Consider the following 24,552-nt stretch of genomic DNA (forward strand, 5'->3'; position numbering starts at 1 on the left):
ATTTGTCTGGAACACCTACATCAGCTGTTATGTCATGCTGCGAGAGCCCATTTTTACGGCCCTGAACACACCATCATATTCTGTAGATAGTTGTTGGGTCGGTCCATTGCCTCCGCTGGCACTAATCTACTCTTACTGGAAGCCATTCAGCCACCTGAGCATGTTGAACAAGAGGCAGAGGTACTAAGCTCTGTGATTGGTTGCTCAGTCAGGTGAATTAGAAGATAAAAAAAGACAATGAAAACGCCAACTGGTGTGAAAACGTTAAATTACTTTGTTTTCTTTCTCAAGGCTGGGATTTCTGTTTCTCGCTACAAAAACACCTCAAGAGCCATGATTTTAAAAACACAATTTGTATGTTAATAAGGTTTGGAAATCTGTTTCGTGTTTTTGCTACAGTTTACTTGAGTTTCCTCTTTACTTTCTAACAATGTTAACAAGGTTTCAGGGCTGCAAGGACAATGATTAAGATAAATACATGGTTATTTTGTAGCAGGAAAAGACAACTTTTACGTGTATAGAACATAAGATGTCCATGAAAGGAGTTTCAAGAGGATCTAGTTATTATTCAGTGAACATCACCAAAACAGAAAATGTTGAGTGGCACAGATTTGCAAATGTATCTCGACATAAACTTCAACGTTTGGAATTTCTTACAAAACATTATTGATTGATTAAGTGATATATATATTTTGAACCTGTAAGTACAATAAATTTGGATTAGAAACTAAAAGAGTTTCAATATTTTGACATCCTGAATTAATCATTTAAGAATAAACAATATTGGGTCTAATATTGACCCCTGAGGAACTCCACGATTAATAACCGTGCATGTTGATTTATGTAAACCTATCCCTACAATTTGTTGCCTGTTTCTTAAATAGCTACTCAACCAATAATAGAACAAATCTTTAGATACTTTACCTCTCCACTTTAATGGGAAAATTTTTTATCAGTGGTGTCAAATGCATTCTTTAAATCTATAAACACTTTCTTTAATCCATAATGAATTATACCATTCATTCAGTTAGTGCCATAGATATTGATCTGTTCGTTCTGAATCTACACTGTATAAAGCATCGCTTCTCGGGAAAGCACCAGAGTTTAACCCCCGAATGGTGGCAGACATGTGTTGAAGGTCGACCTTTAATGGGGGCTCATGTGGGCTGAACTGAGACGTGCATAATACGCACAAGTCCGTCTGCTTGACATATGGTGCCAATTACCAGCTGATGGGGTTGCTGAGGTAAAAAGGCCAATCCATATTGGCCCGTCCCACCCAGGTTTGCACAAGCAGCCATTCATCCTTTCTGCAAGAACACCTCCCACCCAAATCCTAATCCAAACCCCGACCTGTCTGGAGTGGACAGGCAGCCTACACATGGCTCCATGACTCAATGTACAGACAACTCAAATGGGGATAGGACCCAGGCTAACACATGCCGAGGCTAACACATGCCATAATTAAACTGTGTATAATTAGCAGACAGAGTACAAGACAAATCAAGCTGTAATAAAGAACTCTTGATTCAGACTTGTTCCTTTCTGTCAGCCTTTGTCTCAGAAAGACACAGCAGCTCATATACAGATAAAATGTGTTTCATAAGTGACTCACTTCAACTCATTACTCGGGCCTTCCATCTGACACCATTTCACTACATGAATCAAAAAGATTAATGAGCCGTGCAGGTCCACCTTTAGGACATCTCAGACGGCTTGTCAAACTCAACTCTACAGTTTCAAACTCTGCAAAACTTTCAAACTTGGACTCGCCTGCATTAAAGCTGTGAGATCATGTGTAGAAGTTGCACATAATGTGAAAACGAAGGCTTTAATTAGCATGTAAAGTTGCATGTCTTTCAGCTTCAGGCTCTTAGAGTTGGCCTGTTTAGTTTTCACTGAGCATGTTGAATTCAGCTCCTTCCTCATGCATTATTTAAAGCCAGTTTTTAAATATTTTAATCTGGTATCATTTATATCCATGTTTACCAGCATATAAATGATACCAGTCTTCTTCTTCCCATCGTTTATTGATGGATCACCACAATTCATGCCACGTTCAGTGGATTAGAAACCGCTGGCTGGGCTTTGGGCACAGACTGCACACAGAGAAGACAGATTTATACCCCAACAATGTTGCTTCAAATGTGCAAAATTAGCCTGAATTGAAATTTGAATTACTTTCCATTTCTGTTCTGAACATGACAAGAATAATACATTTCCCCAAACATTCTGGCAGCTGTTTTTAATCACCACCGACCCCTTTTACCATCCTGTATAACATCCAGTAGTCTTTGAACACATCAAAAAACACATTAGCAACCTAATTAAGCTCCTTTCTATCTCATGGAGATCCAAATTGGGGGAATTTTCAGAATACAAGAGGTTAGTATTACCCTTCTTTTCTCCCTCTATTGTGAATTACATACAAGATTGGTACTAAATAATGTTAACAAGCATCTAAAATTACTCAAAATTAGGCTTCGTCTTTCTGAACTTAATGGCTATTATTTGGGTTGCATTATGCAGCAATGCATTGAACCAAAATATATTTTACCCTCCCGATAAATATGGCCGGGACAATACGATATGGCAATATATCTCCTGACTGACGTTTATGACATAAATGAGGGTAGCGGAGTGAACGGAAATTAATTGGCCAAAGAAGTTGGCAGCAGGATAAAGAAGTTAAGAGATGGTCGAGCGACTTCCACATCCAAAGTCCTAGTTTGTTTTGACAGTAGTTCTGTAAACTAAATGTAGAGACTGAACAGGCGTACATTGTTTCATCTCGTGTCAAATTCTGTGAAACTGACACCACAATGCCGTGAATAAACGTTACCTTTTTAGTGTTTTTTTTAGGATTATTTTTTTGGCCTTTGGCTTTATTTATAGGACAGCTGAAGATAGACAGGAAAAGTTGGGACAAGAGAGTGTGGGATGACATGCACCAAATGATCGGCAGATCGGAAGTCGAACCTGCGATCAGTGCGATGAGGACTGTAGCCTCTGTACATGGGGCGCCTGCTCTCCCAACTGAGCTTAACAGTGCCCCCCTTTTTAGTGGCTTTTTTTTCGTGATATTATCGTTATCGTGGGCCACATATCGTACCGCGAGTTACCCTGCCAATCCCACCCCTAGCGTAAATTTCCCAATGTTAAATCATGGAAGATCACTGATTCTTGGTTCTCTTGGGTAAAGCTCAGACCATCACTTCTTTTTCTTTCATATTCTTTAAAACTGCATGTTATTTTGATCAAGTGTGCCTTTATAAAAGTCCACGTGCAGAAGTCTGACTTTGATGAGAAATCTTCCCTCAAATTGTTGTGTATGTAAGAGATGTATTTCTTACACAGGGCAAACCTCTCCAACGTTTTCTTTACATTCGCTGCCATCTTTTCAGAGACCCGTACCATCCACCCACCCAGTCTGCCGCCTGCCAGGTTGGCCAGTAGAAGAAAAATCTAAGTTATATATCATCTGGCTTCAAGCTGCTGTGCTGATCTTTATGGATCAAGATGGTGCCCTTAACTCCTTTTTTAAAAAGGAGCCGAGAAGTCATGTAGCAGCCAGTAAGAGGAGGGGGGGAGAAAAGATGCCTTTATGTTAATGGTTTCTACAGATTCCAATCCTCTGTCTGTCTTTTTCCAGCCGCTCAGCCACACTACGCTGATTAAATCATGAAGGCGAGGTTGAGGTGGATTTAATGGGCAAGCTGTGTCAATTCACATACTGTACACGGAGATCTGCCATCAACCCGTCTGACCATCCAGCCAAGGGCTTGAAAATTGCTGTGAAAAGTTCGGATTTCCGACTTTCTCATGACATCACAGGCAGAGCTGTGAGGATTTCTTTCATAACTTTACTGGATATTTAAAAGCTCTTGTCGAGAATCAAACATTGTCCAACACAGAAATAAGCTTAAATAACCAAAAACATTGGGAACTAAAAGGAATGTGCTGTATAATCAATTGTGGATAGGCATTTGGCTAGAACAGGCCGATTCCTCGAACAAAAAGACAAGCAGAAACGCATCACGTGCCTGGTGAGCAGAGATTAGAGAAGCCACACGAGGAGACAGGGCTCATCAACCTAGCCTACACACAGACTGGAATATCTGCCCACATTAACCACACGCATTATGGTACATTCTGTACGTGCACATGCCTGGCAACGGAGCACATGGAGACTCCCACTGAGAATCAATCACTTACTGAGCTATCAAAATATTGTGTGCATGCAAACCCAACGCTGGGGCATTAAAATGGCAATTCCTCCAGCTACAACTAATCAAACATTCAATATTTCAAAACCCCACTGGAGTTCTTCTAATGGAATTAGTATTCGCCACGAATTATGTTTTGTATTGATGCTGCTGGTTAACAAAAAGCAAATGTATTGATGGTGATGTTTTTCCTGTGGAGGCAGCCACAAAGCTGCTGTAGAGACGGAGTTGTTTGTTAGCAACAGTACAGCGTGCTCAACACTTTGGTCCTGGGGGAAAAGATGTTTTGCTATTCATTTTGTACAGACGTTTCGGCATCCAAGTAAGTAAGACCTGGAGAATTGGATTCCACCTCGCCAAAATATCGGGCCAAACTTCCCGCTTTCGCCCGCTTTACTGCTGATGCTGCACCGACCGTTGTACCGGACCGTCGTGGTGAAGAGGGAGCCGAGCCTGAAGGCAAAGCTTTCGATTTACCAGTCGATCTAACCCTTACCAATTTCACGAGCTTTGGGTAGTGACCTAAAGAATGAGATCGCGGATACAAGCGGCCAAATTCCTTCGGAGGGTGGCTTGGCTCAGCCTTAAGAGAGAGGATAAGGAGCTCAGAGATCCAGGGGGAGCTCGGAGTAGAGCAGCTTTTCCTTCGCGTCAAAAGGAAGCCAGTTGAGGTGGTTCGGGCATCTGGTTAGGATGCCTCCTGGGCGCCTCCCTTTGGAGGTTTTCTGGGCACATCCAACTGGGAGGTGACCCCGAGGAATCCCCCAGGAGGAGCTGGAAAACGTTGCCGGGGAGAGGGACGTCTGGGTGAACTTGCTGAACCTGCTGCCACCACGACCCGGCCCCCGGATAAGTGGAAGATAATGGATGGATGGACTCTCTGCTTTCTAATTCTTAGTTAATGAGCAAATTTCCACCAGCAACAGCTACATTTTTAGTTTACTCCAACATAAAATGCTCATTATAAAGAGCTTACCACGCAAACTGTCCAAATGACATGTAACATTACACGATGTACGTTGGCACGTCAACACTGTGTCAACGAATGTGCAAATGCATGTGAGATAAGCATACCACCAATGTATCATTCTTATCAGCACAAGCTTACTGGATGTTAAATTGAGGTTGGCACTTTCTTTGAGTATCTTTTTCTGTGTTATCAAAGATGTTGTTAAAGACACCTCCCAGCTGATCTCTGTGAATACATTATGCATTTGAATGCAGACTCCGTAGGCGAAGCACAACATTTTTGGCGTCTGTAGCTTTTTGGTCTCTGTTTGTAGTTTGATTGATATTATCCAATCAGTTTAGGGGTTTTGGTTGGATGCAGATAAAAGGAGGTGAAGAATAACAGCTGAACATATCTGCCATGATGCAATGCCAGAAACCTTTTGGCTAACGTTTCACATTTTAAGACTTCACAAACATACATCTGCAGATAAAATTGAGTCCAAAACATGTTCCCTCACCTCAAGCTACATTTACTTAAATCAAGTTACAAGACGTAGTGCAAAAAAACAACCAGGAAAAGGGAGTGTTAGCCGGGATATCCTTTATTGCTTGTCCTAACAAAAGGTTTGGAGATTGCTCGACAGATAGCAATATATCAAACGCTCTGACCCAAAAAAAGAAAAACATTCGGTATCTGCAGCTTTCACAGGCCTAAGTACATTGGATGTCCTTAATTGGATAGCATGGTGGTCTACCCTCCAAGCTACCAACCAGCCTACTGCTGCTTGCACCCATTTTGCCAGAGTGCAGTCCTCAACAATGTAAGCTAGCTAGCATTGCAGTTGCACAAGAATGACAGGGAAACATGGCTCGATACAGTTTGCGACGCCAGCAATGCCTGTGGTTCTCGTCAAAACCTACTTGTTGACTTGCCCAGCACCAGTTAAAAGGTAAAATGTTTTGAGCATGGCATTTCTTTGGGTTGAAAACTTTGCTAGTTGACTCACCTAGCTTTAACCAGCTGTTAGCATTGATCACAACCGGAGATAACTGATTTTTTGGGTCATTTATTGGCTTTGAAACAACACAAGCTTTGAACACAACAACGATGTACAGTATTCTCATCTTATATAGCTGATTTGGGGGAACAACAATGACCTATATAGAAAAAAGCTCCTGAGCTAAAAGTTGCTAAAGGCTGATGGTAACTGGAGAGTAGGGGGATGATCATATGAAGTCATTCAAGCTAATTTAACAATTCCATGGCCTGTTAATTAGATCAAATCGCCACCTTGTTTTCACTCATTACTCTGGCACTGTGTTTATACACTCTTGGGACTAATTTCCACTTCCTGTTAGCGGTGGCATATCCGTCCTGTTTGACATTTGAAACTCAACGCAAAAGCTGCTGTTGCTAGAAGCTGTGTTGTATTTGGCGTGTCAATCAAAGAAATTTAAGTGTTGTTAGTTCTGTAAGAGTTGGAGTATACAACAGCATGGACATGTGCTTTTGTGCCAGTTTTGTCGGCGCCATTATGGCACACAAGATGACTTGAGCATTATTAATCCTGACAAAGTTATCGGTAAGGCTTTTCCTTCAACCAGGAAGACGGCGCCCGATGTGTTTGATTGGCTGCCCACATCTCTGATTTGTTTCAGTGATTCTGCAACATCGCTACTCTTGAACGCCCCCTCATTCCAACCTTTACATTTCCTGCCCTATGAGAAAACAAAATCATATGCTTCTGGAAAACAGAGAAACAACTTTTAGCTATTCAAAGACCCACCGGACGGTTGTGTAACAGGCGTTAAATCCTCATGAGGCCGCTGTTTAGGCTTCAGAACTTATATTTTGTTTTCTAGCCGTACTCTGATGTCTGAAAACACCAGTCTAAAGGTGAGTCATTAAAAGCAGCAACACATAGATGTCAGCAGCTGTTGGTGTTCCTGGAATATGTGCAGGCCCTGACTCGATTTCATGTTCACAAATAACTTTTTTCATCAACTTCTAAATGCCAGCACAAATCAAATCCGCTTTATTGTTATCATATCTTTCTGCATTCCTCTGAACTCATTATGTGAATCGTGATCTGCCTCTGTGAGAATCAAAAACCAACACATCTGACGCCGCCGATCTGAATGTTCCTCGCTGACTGTGTGAGCTGTTGGCACTTTGGGAGTAATTATAACGTCGTTAACACCGGATTCATGTGTTGCTCAACTGTCCTCACGTATGAGAGACGGCTTCCCCACTGGGGCGTTGTGAAAGTGCAATTCCTGGAGCAACTTAACCCAGGCACGACTTCTGCATACCCCACATGGTTGGCATTTAACTGACTTCATATTTTGGGTTGTGTTCCCGTAGGTATTCTCTCAGCGCCGGCAGCTAAAGCGAGTGTGAACGCTCAGACAAAAAAAGGTGGACCTTTTCCCGGTGAAATAATTTGGGGCTTAGCAGGATCGGTGAGATGCCACGACCGCAGCTACCGGGGGCATGCTTTAACACTCATGCATGGTTTTGGAGGTAGTTATTCCTGGTCTGTGGGCCGTGGGGCAATGACAGGTTTAGTGTGCGGGGGCAGGAAATGTGCAACCCCTCCGCGCAACACTCGGCTGGCTCTGCCCTGGGGCCAGTGGTTTGAGAGGGGGAGGAGGGGACAGGAGGGAGGTCAGGGCAAAGGGCAGGCCAGGGCAGTTCAGTTATTCAGGGTAAAAGGGGAAAGACGAGCAGGAAAATGTAACGATTTCGGAAGTGGTCAGTGTGCAGAGACAGAACGCATGATGTGTGAGTTTTGACATTTACTGCTGCATCACAAATGCACAATAAAAACTGTTAGCCTGTTTGGTCTGATGAAATATGTAAATGAAGCAAGGCCTTTATAAACAATGCAGGAAGTGAGATTTGATCTATGGCGCCATATATTTACATATATTATGGAGTTAATTTTGTGCCTTTATTATGCAGTCAAACAGAATAGAAAAGAATTAGAACAACAACCTGTAGCCACGCCGGTATGTTTGATAAGATAGGCCAGGTTTTAAATTGCTGTGAACCATAGACTGTATAAACAGCTATGAACCCACTTCTTCATGTTTCAGTTGACAATCATTTCTATGCTAAGTTAAAGCTAGCTTATGGGAGCATCCACCGGTAAAAGCCAAATGTTTACAATGTCCCGTCACGTTTTTTTCTGTGATGACGTCAGGGACACGTTACGAACACATGATAGACAGTTAGAACTGCGAGGAACACAGCACTGTGGCATATTGTAAATGGTAGACGTTGTTGCTGCTTGGACATGGAAACAGTTTAATGCGGAGGTGTGACATCACCACTTAACAACCGAGTTGAACAGTGGATGTTTCCAAGCTGTCACTGGCCAACAGAGACATGTCTTACATCTTTCAACCGAGGTTCCGCCCACGAGATTCAGCTGAACCGCAAGCAACACTTTTGGATTCGCGAACAAAACTTTTAGATTTGCAATAAAACATTTTTTTGATTTCAGTTTGTAAAGTTTGCTTTCAAACCTCTTCTGTTTGATTCCATAATAAAGACACAAAATTAACTCATATTATAACATTACCGATTAAGATTCTACATATCATGTATTAAAAAATATAAATACTTTCTATACTATAGTTTCTGAGTACTTGTGGTCATTTGACATGTACAATTCTATAAAACAGTTTTATTCACTGAGGTAGCTGTTAGCTAATGTAACATCCATTCGTTGACTTCATAGCTCTTTACAGCTTTTCCCCACTGACGTTACAATAGCCTAGCAATTTAGCTCAATTCTAAACAGATGTTTCGAAGTGGCTTCTTTTCAGTTTAACTTTCACATTAAACCGGGACTATGTCAGCAGCACTGGTAGAGAAGTCAACAAATCAGCCAAGCAAATCAGTAATGTTTGTTATTTAGCCATATTTAAGTGTGCGTCCACGAACTAGCATTAGCCACCCTAAGCTAATGGTAAAATTAAAGCGAAATCTGTCGCTTTAAGTGCATTAAACTAAGCAACATACATGTTGCTTCTCTTTTGTAAGAGAAAGGTGGACTTCTTCAGTGTTCGAAATAGTCATGCTATTAAGAAGCAAATCCTAACATGTTTATGTAGTATGCTAACAAGGTTACTAATTAGCTCATGTTTGTAAACACCGGGTAACAACTGAATGAAATGACTCCCTGCAGCTATTCTCAGCCTTCTCGTTGATTCGTGAATCAGTGCTGGTTCATTAAAACCAGGCTGCTCCCAGACTTATCTTTCTCTGGGATGGGACTTAAACAATCTGAATGTTGAAGTCAAAAACGCTGGTGAGAACAAGAAACCCAGCAGGAAGTGTTTTTATGCTGGCTGAACATTCATTATCAGCAGTTCTACACTGCATATTGCCAAGCATGCATTAGTAAGGTAAGATATATAACTCGTATGTAAGATTTCCGTGTATGTTATGCGGCCATTTATAAACTAATTAACTACGCACTCGGAAGTTAAAGTTAAAAATACGTTTTAAACTGATACGACATGATACGGCGAATGAAGATGTGACAAAAATCAGAGACCACATGAGTGGAGTTCAAAGGTTCTGATTGTAGAGTGTTAAGCTGTTGAAAATCAGCATCCAGTTGCGAAGCAGTAGAACAGAGAAGTGGGGCTGCACAGTGCATTAACTTTTAACAGAGCCGTGGTGGTAGCAATAGTTTGAATACTAAGCAGTCTGACGATGATTGTAATACGGGGGGTTTGAATTCACTGAGACAAGCCAGGTTCCAACAATACCGCAGTGCAGCAGGTGATTTCACTGATTAGCTCTTCTTCTCTGATTACAAGAGTGTCAATCAGTGAAACCTCCCGGTGCAACACACGGCTCTGACAAACCTCTGCATACACTGGACATGTGGTGAGGATAATCAGAAGTTAGAGGAAGTGTGATTAAGCCGCGGACGGAGAAAGAAACCTGTCATTTAAATAATCAGCGAGTCAACTCCACTAAACCTCCTGTACAGCGTTTAAACCAAGCATTAATACATGCATCAGTCATTAATCATATCATGTTGGACATCAGAGGACACATTACACCCTCACTAGGTGTATTAGAGTATCACTTAAAGGCCTTTACAGCTGTGGAAACGTAGTTAAAATAAATGAGCTTCTGAACTGACATGTAGCAGCTGCATATAGCCCCCTCAAGCTCACCAAACCCCTCCGGAAAGTCCCCCAGAGATGCTTTATTTACCCCGATGTATGCTGCCACACACGCACGCATACATACAACTGCATCACAACTCCCTGCACTCACAACGGCGCACAGAGAGTTGACGTTGTCCAGCTGCCTGCACCTGCTCAGATGCAAAATAAATCACTTGGTAGACGGCCGCGGCAAATACGGCTATTGGCATTGGCATGTGAGACGCTGGAAGTTGTGAATAAAAACAACAACCTCTGGCTCCCACTTTCACCCCCCTCCCAGCTCGTGCTGGGCTCTAAATAAGAGGCTCTTTTCAGGAGCTGTGAGGCAACGCGCACTTCAGGCGAGGAGAAGAAGAAGAAGCTGTCCTCGGTTCAGGTGGGCTCATTTTTCTGCTAATATTTCCTTTGGCCGTCACCTAGTTCATCTTGTAATTGGCCCACTTATGTCAAGTGGTCATCCTAATAGAGAGAGGAACACAAAGACCCATGAGCCAAAGGAGCTAGAGATTAAATGGCTCCACGGTGGGACATGTAGTTCGTTAACCCCCCACTACATCTCTTTTATTCTCATTTTCTCTCTCTCTTAATCTCGGCTCTTCCTCCTTAAGCCCCATTCCCACTGGTCAGGCGTCTGTGACGTCAGACGGTGACGCTGCCGACACCGAAAGGAGTATACTTCACTGGCAATGGGAAAACAGACAATTAGCATCTATTAGCAGGTCTTCCCGGGTCTGAAAAACCAGCGTCAAAGCGCTAAATTTAGGTGGCAAGTAAAAATTAGTAAAAATAATCTGGCTGTCAGTGCTGCAGTGGTCCCTTCAATTTCTACACACATTTTGGACCCACTCCTCCCTCTCGTCTTCTTCTCCAAAGACGTCCGCTACCTTTCCTCAAGAAAACCTGCTCGCAGCATTCTCCTCTTTCTAAAAAAATATTTTTCCACTGCCCCGTCCAGACCGTGAGGGCCTTTCTTTGGACACACACACACTCAGCATGGTGTGCTGCTCATTCACTCTGACTCTCTGGATTCATATTTTCTTACCCCCTGGGTGGAATTTCTTTGAAAAAAAAACTTGATAAGAAAAGTTGCTGAAACTCTCGCCCAACAAAAATGATTAAAAGTTGGGTTTCAAGAATGCATTATTCATATATCTCTATTTCTGAAGCTCTCTTTGCTTCTTATGGGTGCAAGCCAGCGATCTACACTGATTACACATTTGTACATGCACTATGACTTCCTGCTCTCTCCCGCTCAATCATTTGTAATATCCCAAAAACTCTGTACGTGTGTACATCAAACACGCCTGTAAACATACGAACTCAAAGTAAACATCAGTGTGCACAGAGCGCCTGAGGCTATTCTCTGGTCTGCGGATGGAAAGAAAGGCCCCTGATGCTGATTCCTGAGGAGGAGGAGGAGGAGAGGAAGCAACCTCTTCACTGCGTTGGCCCTGATGTCAGAGGATACATCTGCAATGCGAGGTCACGCCTGGTCGGCAGCAGGGATTTACAGGCCCTTCAAGAAGAACCAAATGCTACCTCTCAATAAAAAAACAACCAAACCCCCCCTCCCCCCTCCCAGGCCCCTCTGGGAGCTGGCGGAGGGTTTGGGTCCCAGTGTAAATATATTTTTTCTCTATCAAAGACACATTTTCCAACCACTGTCAAAGGGGAGGAGGGAGCTTTAAGTAGGGGTGGGCTACGGGAAGAGAGAGAGAGAGAGAGTGGGGGTGAATTTTTCCCCCTCTTTTCTCCCCCTTTCTCGTCTGCCGCTGCCTGCCGGGTTCTAACATCTGGCACTGTTTATCACCTGGCCTGCTGGTTACAGCAGGAAGAGAACGGCTGAAAGGGGAACACAGTGCCAACTGAGGTCTGCCACAGCAGGGTTCAAAATTCTGGTTCTCTTTCTGTAATTTCGGCCATCCTGTCTATCAATAATTATAATTTACTGAGATGTGGAAAAACACCAGCAAGGATTACAAGAAGTCTGATGGGGCAAAAAAAGGAAACTATTACGCCAAGTATTTTAGAGAAAACGGTAAAAAAAAGAGTCAAAATTTAAGAAGAAAATCAGTCTGTTAACTTTAATTGACGTATAAGACGGACAGTTTGGGCATTATTATTATTGTTTGCCATCAGTTTCTCTTATCAGTAAGTTTAGCTAACTTTGGAGTGCCTTTAGAGGGCCGATTTTCAACCTCAGTCCTATCATGCTATTATGGGGAGCTAACGCCATTATGGTAGGAAAAAATACAATTTCGCTCTGTGCCTTTGGAGGACGCTATCCGCTTCTCCAATGGGCCCTGGAAAACCTCCACCAGACTGAGTAAAACGCTTCATCTGGTGGAGGCCAGGGAGCTCGCTAAACTACAATTCCTCAATCTAGAACGCCCGCCTCCGATTTCATGTCTCGTTCACAATCGTCAGGTTTGAAATGTAGACTGCAGACCTGAAGATCTTTTAGACGATCCACCGGTATATTCTCGTCATATTTCGGATTCTGTACCTCTCTGAGCAATTGCCTGCAGAGAAAACGGTAGTATTTCACTCCAGGGTCTCTCGCTGGGCCTTTCCTTTCAGAGGAAGGGGCGCAATGCATGCTGGGTGTTGTAGGAATGTAGAATGGGTGAAACCACGGGCTGTTTGTACAACTTTCTCCACAGCTATGGTGCCAATTTCAAATATTATCGCTTCTATCGATTACAGAGAACACCAGCTTTGAATGACAGTGGCTCCTTTAAAATGTGTGTGATCATCTGACTGCTACTGTTTCTTATTAGCAATGTTGCCTTGTATATATACTCCAGGTCTAACTATTTTTTATGTATTGTTTACAATCGTGATAGCTAGGCTGCTGTATTCTTCTTCACTACCCTCTCTGACACATTGATCTGCTACATTGTGTGCCACAGCTTCCAACTGTCAATCAATACAACTTCGTGAAACCGGGAGTGGAAGTGTGTACGGCTTCCGACTGCATCCTCATAAAAATGCATGATAAACAAAACAGGGAAACTTTGCCCAAAGCTGTTTGTGCTCAGAAACTCCCCCAGGAACAAATGTCATCATGCCTGATAGGAAATATTACCACAACTACTAAAATAAGAACCAATTTTTAAACCATAATGAACAGGTTGAGTGAGTGCTTATTTACCCTACAATATAAGAAACAGAAGTATGTGTAAACTATATGTTCAAAACTTTTGTTACTTCTTTTACAAATTAGCTAATTAATCTGAAAGAAAGCTGATAGCGAGCTCTTTCCTGGAGCCTGGCATCACAAAGTGACAGACAGAGAGGGAGAATATGGGCGAAAAGACAAGGTTAACAGGACAATGAGGCCCATTGATAGAGCGGAGACAGGACCGGGTGCCTCCAGCACGCTGAGAACGGCTGACGGTGCACAGAGGCACAATGATTACAGTCTGCATTACAAATGGCTAAAACAGAGCCGTGGTCCTGCAGAGGCCACAGCATCAGGAGACCTTTTATAGTAGACGGGCCTTTGAAACCCCGACTCAAGCTAGGTCTCTTTATGCTTTGTTTAGAGCACAAAAGGACCGAGCTACCAGTAAACCTTTAAGAGATGGTGTTTTTCACAATGCAAAGATTAAAAATACTTCTCTACCTCGTCTGTTGCTACTTTCCTGCGTTTCCTCTTTGCGGTTAAACCATAATTAATACTGCTTGCACCATATAGACACAAAATAACTGGAAATACCAGCAAGTGTCCTCGTGCTTTTCACAGCAGGCAGCCTCACTAAAAATCAACCATCAATAGGTCAAGCCTGAAAAAAGTAATCACTTATTTTCCTCTCACTATTTTCCACTTACACCCAAAGGAGTCTTACAATGAAGTTATGTTGCACCACAATCACTTTCCACGCTCTACAACTCTCTCATTCATGTCTCCGAGATCCAACCAGAGGCTGCGGAAGACATCTAAATAAGTCCTCGACGCCATCTATGGGGCTCATGTGAAACTGCATCTAAACCATCACGTCCATGCTGACTGTGTGTCACAGCATGGAGCGGAAAGAATCATTAGCAAGCAGGTATTGATCCGATTGGATTTGAGCCCCTGAGATAAACATATGTAGGGTTTATCTAAGACATAATGCAGTTCAGATGAGTGCATGTTCATTCTTTGCTTCCGGATATACAACTTTTTGCAATACATAACCCCTGACCCTGATTATAACCTTAAAAACAAAAAGAAACTTGATTTAATCTATAAAAAAAGGCCTTTCAGGAAGTCAAGACTGGGCAATATGTCCTAAAACATTGCACTCACATACATGTAATGAAAATGGTCCTCACAAAGATAGGAAAACTATAGCGTGATTGTTGTTTTTAATTATTTATCCCTTGAATTTGCATTTCTTTCTACCTGTTTTAGATCTGTTTCTGGGTGCCAGTTAATGAACACTACTGGGAGCTGAGCTGTACCTGTCTGTACGTGCAGATGATGATCTCTCTCAGATGGTAGTGCATGGGGGTCATGGTCTCGCTGACGGAGTCCAGCGCCATGTCCACCTCCCTCTTCATCCTGTGGCCGTCGGGGAGCAGACGCACCAGCTGCATCACAACCTGCACAGCAGAGACAGACAGTCATTATACAGCCTGTCTCTGGCTAGAAAGTAGTGACAAGACTGCAAAACAAACTGATAACTCTAGAACATCTGCCTCCCACCTACATACAACTCATGTAATTTCAATGAGTGGGACCCCTGCTGCACCTGCGCTGAGCCGAGTCAAGCTATTGTTTTTCTTAGTGTAAAAACTCCACATTTCTATGACAGAATTTAAAATGCGCATTACAAACATGTATCCAAATTTACTGACACATTTTCAGTTGTGTTTTAATGCATTAAATAATTTTAAATTGCATGAAATACAATCTAGCCACAAGGTCCGTTTAGCAGCAGTTTTGTAGCTTTCATTTCTACCGCAGTCTTGATGGAGTTCGCCCAGATGTCACGGTGTAACTAACAAATGTCTAAATTTTCAATTTTCGAAACTCTTTGAAGTTTTCTTTTTGATGTTGACTTTGAAGTTGAGTTTCAAAGTGAATTTGTTGACAAACCAATCTTAACAAAAGGTTTATTTAGAAGATGTTTGGGCACTTTTGAAGTCATGTGATCTTGTGAATGTTAGCATTTTAATGATATGTTGCGTTTAAGTGAAAAGGATTTTCTTGACAGAATGTTTTTACTGTATGAGTTATCAATGATTTAAAGCGTTATTTCAAAGAGGGGGTATTATGCTGTTTCACATATTCAGACATATAATGTTGTTGGATGTCCAGACTAAACGTGGGTCAAGTTTCAAATCTGTAGGTCAAAGTATGTTGGAGTAATCCCCAGGCTTCTCAGCTCAGTCTGCAGGCTGTTGTGAACGCCAGGTTTCAAACAGTTTTTTCTATACGCGGCACTTTGTGACATCACAAAATACAGCCTCAGCAGGCTTCGGAGAGCTGGACAATCAGAAGAAAGTTGGCTTGTAGGGGCGGGGTTTCTTAAACGGACAGAGCTGAGTGACTCGTTTCAGGCGGAGGCTGTATGACGACCTGCACAGAGCACCAGTGTGAGAAAAAGCTACTCCACAGGTATCACAGAGTAAAATATGAAGCTTCAAATTAGCATAATACCCCCATTTAAGCACCTTTAAATGACCTTAAGACCTTATGTTAAAGAAAAAATATTGTGCCATAAGAAGATATAAAACAAAACAACATTCATACAAACACTATAAGAACCAATTAAACACCCAGACAATCAGTCGATCTTGCTAGGTCTGCTGATAAGCAGACTACTCCCGTCATTCATGACCTACTTTAATTATTGGTGCGAGTGTGTGTCAGCATGTTCAGTTACAGCGTTGACCTAGCTGAGATGGGAAATGTTTCCATCAGCATTGAATGGCCTCAAGCTAGTACACTGAACTTTGTTGGTGTGCTGTGTGAAGCTGGTTTACTTCAGTAAACTGATTATGACACGGATAAGAAGAAGAAGAAGCAGGATACAGAGAGGGAAGAAAAAAGACGGGGATCAGAGACGAGAACAGGCCCGCAAGCAGAACCCTGTTTTGTCATTAAGCATGTGTGTCAGAGCTGCAGCATCAGCACGCAGCATGAAGAGTGTTCTTAGGAGACAATTGGTGCCATTGTGCATTAAACATCTAAAAGGTAAAACTTTTGCTTTGTATTCTACAGAAAGTCGTGACAGGTTTTCTAACACAAGGACTGATTTATCAAAACAAGCAAATCCCCTTTGTCTTATCTTTAAAATGTCGTGTTTACACAAATATTATTTTTAAATGGTGAGATAAGGTCCCCTGTGCTTTGAATTTTTATCTTAAGTAAAGATAACAACAAAAAGCCAGCCAGTTTCTAATCTAGAATTAAACTCTTCAGTTATGTATTTGTAGTACAACAAGGCCTCAACGCCGCTTTGGCATACCATCACCTTTAAAGTTGATATAGTGAACTATGATGAACAAAACAGTCGTATACTTACAGCAGCAACAGAGCAACAATATCAGTCATATGAAGCATAAACTATATATAAGAAAAGGATGTAGCCTAATGATTTCAAAGGAAATATGCCTGAAACCTGCATTCTTTGTCCTGGCCAGCTGGGGGCGGAAAAAGAAAGTCTAATTTTATAAACCACATGAGAAAATGACGACGAGAGGGACGGCGCGGGTCAGACAGAAGATCCATAGTGTGATCCTAGCAGTTGATCCAGCAGTGAGTGGTTTATAATCATGCAGCGCAGTGATGACACCGATCTGTGTGTCTTTCTCAGGCTCTGCCCCTGACTTAATAGGGTCACGATCGGTCCCGTATTCCCGTGTAAACCCTTTATAAAGCATAAAATACGTCTTCACACGCTGTGATTGAGGATGGAGGTGATCCACGCGTAGTTTATCACGCCGCGCGGGGAGGAGACAGAAGTTAGGAGAGGAGCAGATATGACGCAGACCTGTGTGTGTTTTGATGCTCATACCTGAATCAATAACGTCGCGATCCGTCCGTATTTTAGCGCACAGTTTAAGTATAAACGTCTCCCCACAGGCTGTCATATGCCCATATGCTGAGTAGTTCATATATTTTACTGATAAACACAGAGCTTTAGAGCGGCATCAGGCTTCATGATAAAAGTTTCATGGGATGCGAAGTCAGGGTTGCCAGGTCCGCGTTTTTTCCAGCTGAATTGGGCGACTTTTGAAGTGTCTTTAGAGGCGCGAGGCCCTGAGCAGTTGCACACTTCACGCAGCCCATTCGACGGTTCTGACTCCGCGTATGTTTGCAATGTCACAGTCATCTGTTGGGTTTCGCGGCCCGGTACTGAACAACCTACGGACCGGAAGTTGGGAACCCCTGCTCTATGGTGCCGTGCAGAGTACAGTCATTGTTAACTTAAAAGGTGCGTCTGTGTGAGTGTTAAACGTTGCAAGATTTGTTTCGTTTTATTAACTTATCCGGCATTTAAACTCACTATTTCTACGACCAATTTCAAAATGCATAATATAAACACAGTTACAAATGCTTTATTCTAAAATTCCTCCGTTTTTTTAATCTTTCTTATTCCGTTTAAGGCGTAAAAAAACTCTATTGAGTAGCCGTTTTGAGCCTTAAGTCGTATTTCACCATTTTCCACAGCAGATGAAGAAATCTTGAAATTGTAAATGTTCTAAACTCTTTGAAGTGTCCTCACTGATGTTGCCTTTGAGGTTGAGTTTCAAAGTCAATCCTTGACATTTGTTGACAAAACAATCTTAACACGAGCTCTATTTGGCAGCTGTTTGGGCACTTTTGAAGTCACATGATCTTCGTGTGTTGAGACTGTGGTGTCAATTGGGAAATAGCTAAATGCTCCACTATGTTCACCAGCTAGTCACCAGCTGTGTCTATCTCCAATCTGCTCCTGAACAGGAAGGGTAAAGTCAGTTTATAGAGATATTTTACTGAGAACAGCTGCTTGCTAACGAGGCTTAATAATAAAAGCTCTGTAAAGCTGAATAGAGAGTCAAGTGATTACTGCAACCAGTTTTTTCAATGTCAAACCATTTTCTAATTGTACTTTGATACATTGTGAAAAGAAAAATATAGTTGTGTATCTACTGAAGATGCTTCATCCAACCGATTATCTGACCTACTGTGCTACACTACATAAGACCACTTCCTCCGTCACGTAATGTTTTGGACCTCATCCATAGCAACACCTCTTTGGCAGTTAAGCCAACAAGGATGACAACATCGCACATCCTTCAGACGCTCAATTGAAAGCAGACAGCGTTTCCTTGGCGACCCCTCTGTGTATCCCGGAGACTCTGGTAGCCTCGCTGCTGTGACTGGCACGCCGCATTGTGTTCCTCAGAGTGGGGCCTCTTTCTGTGTGTCCATGTTTACAGTATTTAGGACACGGCCAGCAGGTTCCAACCACTGAGCCATTGTAACAACTCTGAATCAAGAAAACCTCCCAGCAGCTTTAATTCACAGCCACTATTCAGAGCGGAGGAGACGGGCTCTGGCTTCTGGTTTTGTTTGGGCAAAGCTTTCAGTCACAGGTGCAGAGTTGCAGTTTAAAACCCTACAAAGGTCTGCAGAGAAGCCCTTAAATATACAGTTGTATGATTCGTTCGGGGGAACTGATAATGGGATAAAGTAAAGAGACAAGGCTGTGTATGACACTTTGCAACAGCTCCATAAGCAGCACGCATTGCAGACGAATGAATAGAGACATAAGTGCCGCCAACAGATATTCGAGCCGCATCAACAGAGAATGAAAAGGCTCTAAAAGCTACCGGCTGTGTTCTTCTTATTGTCAACAAAGAGATCATTCAACAAGTCTTTTATATAGCAGCTAATATCTATTTGTTTAACCTTTAACAGAAGCTATTTACATACTTAAACTCTTGCTAAATGCCTCGCTGTTCAAGAACGATACTCCATGTAATTACTCGGCTGATTAAACAAAATTAAAATGTGTTGACATGATTTATTCAGTCAGACGGTTTCTTTTTTATTGAGTCTTATTAAAGATTTAAGGTCAACTGTTTCCATTAGAGGTGGATCTAATACTGTCTGGTGTTTACGCTCCGACACAGCTGTGTGAAATGCGCAAAAGTGCTAATTACATACAGCATTTATCGTCCTGAAGGGCTGCCGATCAAGCAGCAACCCACTCAGCACTATCTCTTTGGTACATGTTTGATCAGCTCCCTGCTCGCGTGCTGTAGGCAACAGTTTCTACTTATATAGATGGAGGGCATGCGTAGGAAGAACACAGCAGGGAGGAAGCCGTTTATAACCGTTTACATGCAAATTTTTTTGTTTTGTTGTATCGGTTTACAGAAAGGATTAAACCAACCCTCTTCAAAGTGCTAATCTCGAAGATCTCAGTTTCGTTCTCTTTGGCGGCACCTATCGCGATAAACAGTAATTGCGGGAGCACATTTCCCAGATATCCAGACAGTGTTGCATGTGTGACGTCCACGGTTGGCTCCGGTTGTAACTCTTGATTTTCCTCGCTGACGGTCGCTTTCCTTTTTAGACTGTTTGCTTCATCTGAGCGTCAAATTTCTTTCTTTTTCTTTGGATTTTCACTTATTTTTGAAGTTGTATCTGTAGTCATCCATCTTTTCTTTGTTTGTTCAGCCATAGTAGATTACTGTTTACTCGCAACACTCGCAGAGACCGGAAAAGCAGCCGCGTAGCTCCGCCTACCCTCTCTGGCAGACCAACTACTGCTGGCTGATGGAAAAACTAACTGGGCGCCACTTGTGATTTTTTCAGCGAAAGTCGCCACAGACACCCAGTCTGTAATACTGCAAATGCAAAGGCTTTCATGAGTGGGCCATAGGCTCAGTCACCATTGTGTTACCTCATTCGGAGATAGATAGTGACTTAACAGATATTTATTTAAATGAAAATCTTCAACATTATTACTTTAAACCAATTCTAAAAGGAATATTAAGGCCACCGTTAGCTCGTTAGCATCTAGCTCTCAGCCCACAAGTTCCCCTTTTTTCTCTAGTTTGACAGAAATAAGATTTTTTCAGCACTGACTTACAAGAAAACTGAAGGCTAACCATGAGAAGATTATACTCTACTTTATTTTCCACCCAGCTTTGTTTGTTTTTTAAAACATCTGCTAAAGGGGAGCAACAAAAGATGAGTTCACAATACAATGAAAGTGCTGCTACGGCTGTGATGGAAACTGAGCCTGAAACTGAAACAACAGATACAACTGAAGTGGAACTCCCACGAGTAACACTTGTAGGACTGAAACTAACAATTATTTCCATCATCAACTAGTCAACAATTATTTTTGTTTTCTAATATAAAATGTGCACGACTTCCCACAATCACAGGTGGTGATGTATCAGTCCAAAGCCCAAAGAACTTTAGTTGACCATCATGTGTACAGAGAAAAGTATCAAATCCTTACATTCAAGATAAAGGAAGTTGCAAATATTTGATAATTGTGCTTTGAAAAATCAAAAAAGAAAAGGTAAGAATACCAAATAGTTCCTGGGAAATGTTCTTTTGATTTAAATCAATTTAATTTAATTAAGAGTTATTGAAGCTCTAAACCCTCGTCAATAATCTGAACCAAAGTACCCTGAATATAGTTTTGTAAGATCAATCGCTTGCACTTCATTCTGTTTCTACTTTAAAGTATGTTCATTATTCTGTAAACTAGTTTGAAAACAGTGCAGAGTGAACAGTTATCATGTGGGGAATGGATCTTTCTTTAAAGTGTACATACCTCAAACTCTCCTTTTGTGTACTTGGCGTCAGGAACACTCACGATCTCATCATCAGCAAACTCGGGGAAACCCTGCAGGCAGGAAAAAAAACACAAATGTTTTGTTATTTAGGATGATGAAAACATATGCGTCGCCACATGTCAGCAGTTTCAGATTAATGGTATTAAAATACGTAATGAACGTCGTCAAGGAGACGACTTACATTGAAGTGCCAAAGAGTCAGGACAGCGACGACCATGCCGTTCGTGGTCCTGCCTTTGCCGTTAGGGCAGTTAAAAACGAAGGCGGAGTGAGAGTCCTCGGCCAAGGAGCTCTTCATGGCCTCCAACAGCTTATCAAAGTCCTGAAGACACAAACACACACAGTTCATGTACAAACACACACACACAAACGCCACCACAATATCTCTTTCTTCTTTTTACCTATGTTTAAGTGTGTCATAAGGAAACCATTTAAAGGTATAACAACATTTACCCTCATATTTAATCAAATTCTTGACTCTTTTTTTCCTAAATCTAGATTTACATAATTTTTTAAGATTAACGTCATATTTATTGTATATTATATATTAAAAATGTTAATTCAAACTGATCATTTACTCTTATTTTACATTTTTACTTCATATTTAAAACAAGTTTGTCATATAAATCTTTTTAAAAAGTGTAAAATAATGAGATTTTCTTGCAACTGAATGGTAATAATCTCAGTGCAGCACTAACACTTCACCACTAGAGAGAGCAAGAGGCCTTTTCATTATCACCTCCCTTTATTACAAGCGGCTACCAAAGGCACCTGGAAGATATTTCTGCACCTCTTGTCTTTGCATGCGTACTTGTACAGCTATCTTTGTTGGGGACCAATGATGAGTTTTACATTCTCTGCAGGAGGACATTTTGGAAAGTGGGGACATTGTGGCTGGTCAGCTGATCAACAGACGTTAAAGAGATGTTTGAGTGTTGGGCTGGGTTTTAAGGCTCAGGTTAGAAATAGGGTTAGGTTAGGATTACGTTAAGGGGTTGAGGAATGCTATATGTCATCTAGGGTCCCCACAAGATTAGAAGAACAAGTACGTGTGTGAGAGTTTTTTTTTGGTATCCCTGAGCATCATTACCTCCTCCCTGGGCGCGCTGCAGTCCAGCAGAGGGATGCGTTTGTACACGAGGCCTTGGTGGGAGCTTTTGTGCTGGTTGAAGACCTCCTGAACCGTCGTGCAGCTTTTGAACATCTTCATCTGTTTCTCCTGCTCCAGCGTCACCTCAAGCCACTTCTGAGCTCGCAGGACCTCCTCCTTCAAGGACATCTCAAGTTTCTACAGGCCAGGAGGAGACGCAAGAGATCTTTCACTTCAGCTGAATGTAGCTGTAAAACTAGTGACTCAAGAGCATCATTTTCACTCTACCTCGATTAGCTGTGGGTCGGACGATGGCACAGAAATGGGCTGGTCCTGACACGACGGCTCCCTCGGTGTAAAAACCTGACCGTTCCCCTCCAGCACCAGCTCCTCCTGCAGGTTGACCCACAACATGTGGCTGTGCTTCCTCTTCTCATCCGTCAGGTGGGCTAAAACTGCCGCAGTAGCCTGCACACAAGCAAGTTTAAGATGAGACGGCAAGGAGCTGGAAGTCCTGCTTGAGCATCCTGAGGTGGGCGTGCGAGCGTCAAGTACACATGATGAGTCATTCCTCTCGAGTCTGTTTGTACTTACATGAATATTCAAGACTACAAGGATGTCTTTAGAGATGATTGCAAAATCAATATTATCTGTGATAAGAGGGACGTGTAAAGTCACTCCCTTACGAGGCTTTAGCTCCTTCTGTATGTGCTTGACATTTAAGTTAACTACAATCTCTAATAAGCCCAAAAAATGACTATTTGCAGACACAAGTATGACAAATAATCCTCTATCGAAGAAGTATTAGTCTGTTAAATAAACATCCCCCTCTGTTTAGGATTTATGTCAGTAGTATTGTCAGCATGTATGTTAATTTGAAGATGAATCTGCTGCACCTCCGCTGTCGGCTGAGCCACTCCGTACACAGGCATCTTGGGCACTCGTCTGAAGTTAGCCGCCTTCATCTCCTTCACTGTGCTGAGGACGTCAGGAGCCAAACACTCATCGGCAACCTGTGCAGAAACATGCCGTCATACATTATTCATAAAATATAATGTGCGGATTACATGATTGTGTAACGCCTGGCCCAAACAAATGTGAGAGACCGCACACATGACGATATATAATCATAGATTGAACAGTTTTGCTCCTATAGTGTGTGGAGAGAAACGCTTACCCCAACAGAGTCCAACTCTCACAACTGGAAATCTCACTAAATCTCACTAAATCTTGCGCGGTCAAACGAGATTGAGAGTAAACAACAGTGTCGACATGCAGGAAGAATTGGCGATGATAGTTTTTAGACTTCCTACTGAATATTCAGGAACAAATTGTGGATGGAGACGGCGTGAACACAGGCTGTACATGTTACTTTATCCTCCCCGTTTGCTTTTGTCGCCATGGCTGCGGTTGTTGTGCTTCCGTCTTCTGTCATCTTGCTTCCCCATTGGCTATTCTTTCGTTCCACGTGACAATCCACAGACCGTGTGCTCGGCTGTCATCGTGGTTCCCCCCACTCAATAAATTTTGAACATTAATATTTATGATTTGAAATCGGTGCGGCCACGACGGCCTTCCGAGCAGATTGGGGGAAGTAAAATCACTCTTAGCATCCCTCACACCACAGGAACATCTGGAGAGATCATCTTTAGAAGCATCAAAAAATCGGGACATTGCTTACGATTGTCGGAAGGGGGGCCCGATTATCTTGTCGTGTGTACCCCGCTTAAGAAGATGACGAGGGATTTGAGATGTCAAGAAAGGATTGTGTGTCAAGCTGTGTCCTAAACGCTTTTAGTTTCACATTACAGACACAGATATAATCAACAACAATCTGCCTGATGTCCTCACCAGGATGCGAGCTCCTCTGGTGACCAGCTCCGCCGGGGCCGACAGCTCCGATACGTCCATGCAGGCCAGTAACCGGTACAGCCCCGCATGGCAGCACATCCACTGGCTGAAGTTGGACACAAAGGCAAGAGGATACTGCACAAAAAGGCAACAGATAGTTAAACCTCAAGTATTATTTAAACGGTTTGTAACTTTTTTTACTCATAACTATAAAGGAACACACTTTACCTGTTCGTGAAGGTACGCATTAAATACAATCAAGTAGAAGTAGCGCTCCAAGCTCTGCATGGTTCTGTTGAGAAAGTAGTCTTTGGTACTGCTTCCCTACGAGACAGGAAAAAGCATCACGTTAGCATCTCCTTCAGTAATTTAAGCTGCATTTAAGAGTCCACTGACTCCACACAGATGGAGGACAATCACACAAAAAGCTCCCTAATG

General features: G+C 42.3%; 1 protein-coding gene across 1 annotated transcript in view; it reads right to left on the reverse strand.

The window, feature by feature from the left end:
- pald1a (phosphatase domain containing paladin 1a) overlaps window positions 1-24,552 on the reverse strand; it is a 66,255-nt gene that overhangs the window by 25,623 nt on the left and 16,080 nt on the right. The window contains exons 11-18 of the mRNA XM_069665032.1: window positions 24,343-24,438; window positions 24,115-24,249; window positions 23,160-23,276; window positions 22,552-22,731; window positions 22,264-22,461; window positions 21,355-21,495; window positions 21,152-21,223; window positions 14,823-14,963 (exon numbers count right to left, since the gene is read on the reverse strand). Of these exons, the coding sequence (XP_069521133.1) occupies window positions 14,823-14,963; window positions 21,152-21,223; window positions 21,355-21,495; window positions 22,264-22,461; window positions 22,552-22,731; window positions 23,160-23,276; window positions 24,115-24,249; window positions 24,343-24,438 (1,080 nt within the window). The remainder of the gene's footprint in view (window positions 1-14,822; window positions 14,964-21,151; window positions 21,224-21,354; window positions 21,496-22,263; window positions 22,462-22,551; window positions 22,732-23,159; window positions 23,277-24,114; window positions 24,250-24,342; window positions 24,439-24,552) is intronic.

This window comes from Semicossyphus pulcher, unplaced genomic scaffold (genome assembly GCF_022749685.1).
Source record: "Semicossyphus pulcher isolate SPU_LCO1_2020_fin unplaced genomic scaffold, fSemPul1.0.p SCAF_16, whole genome shotgun sequence".
Classification (NCBI taxonomy): Eukaryota; Metazoa; Chordata; class Actinopteri; order Labriformes; family Labridae; genus Semicossyphus; species Semicossyphus pulcher.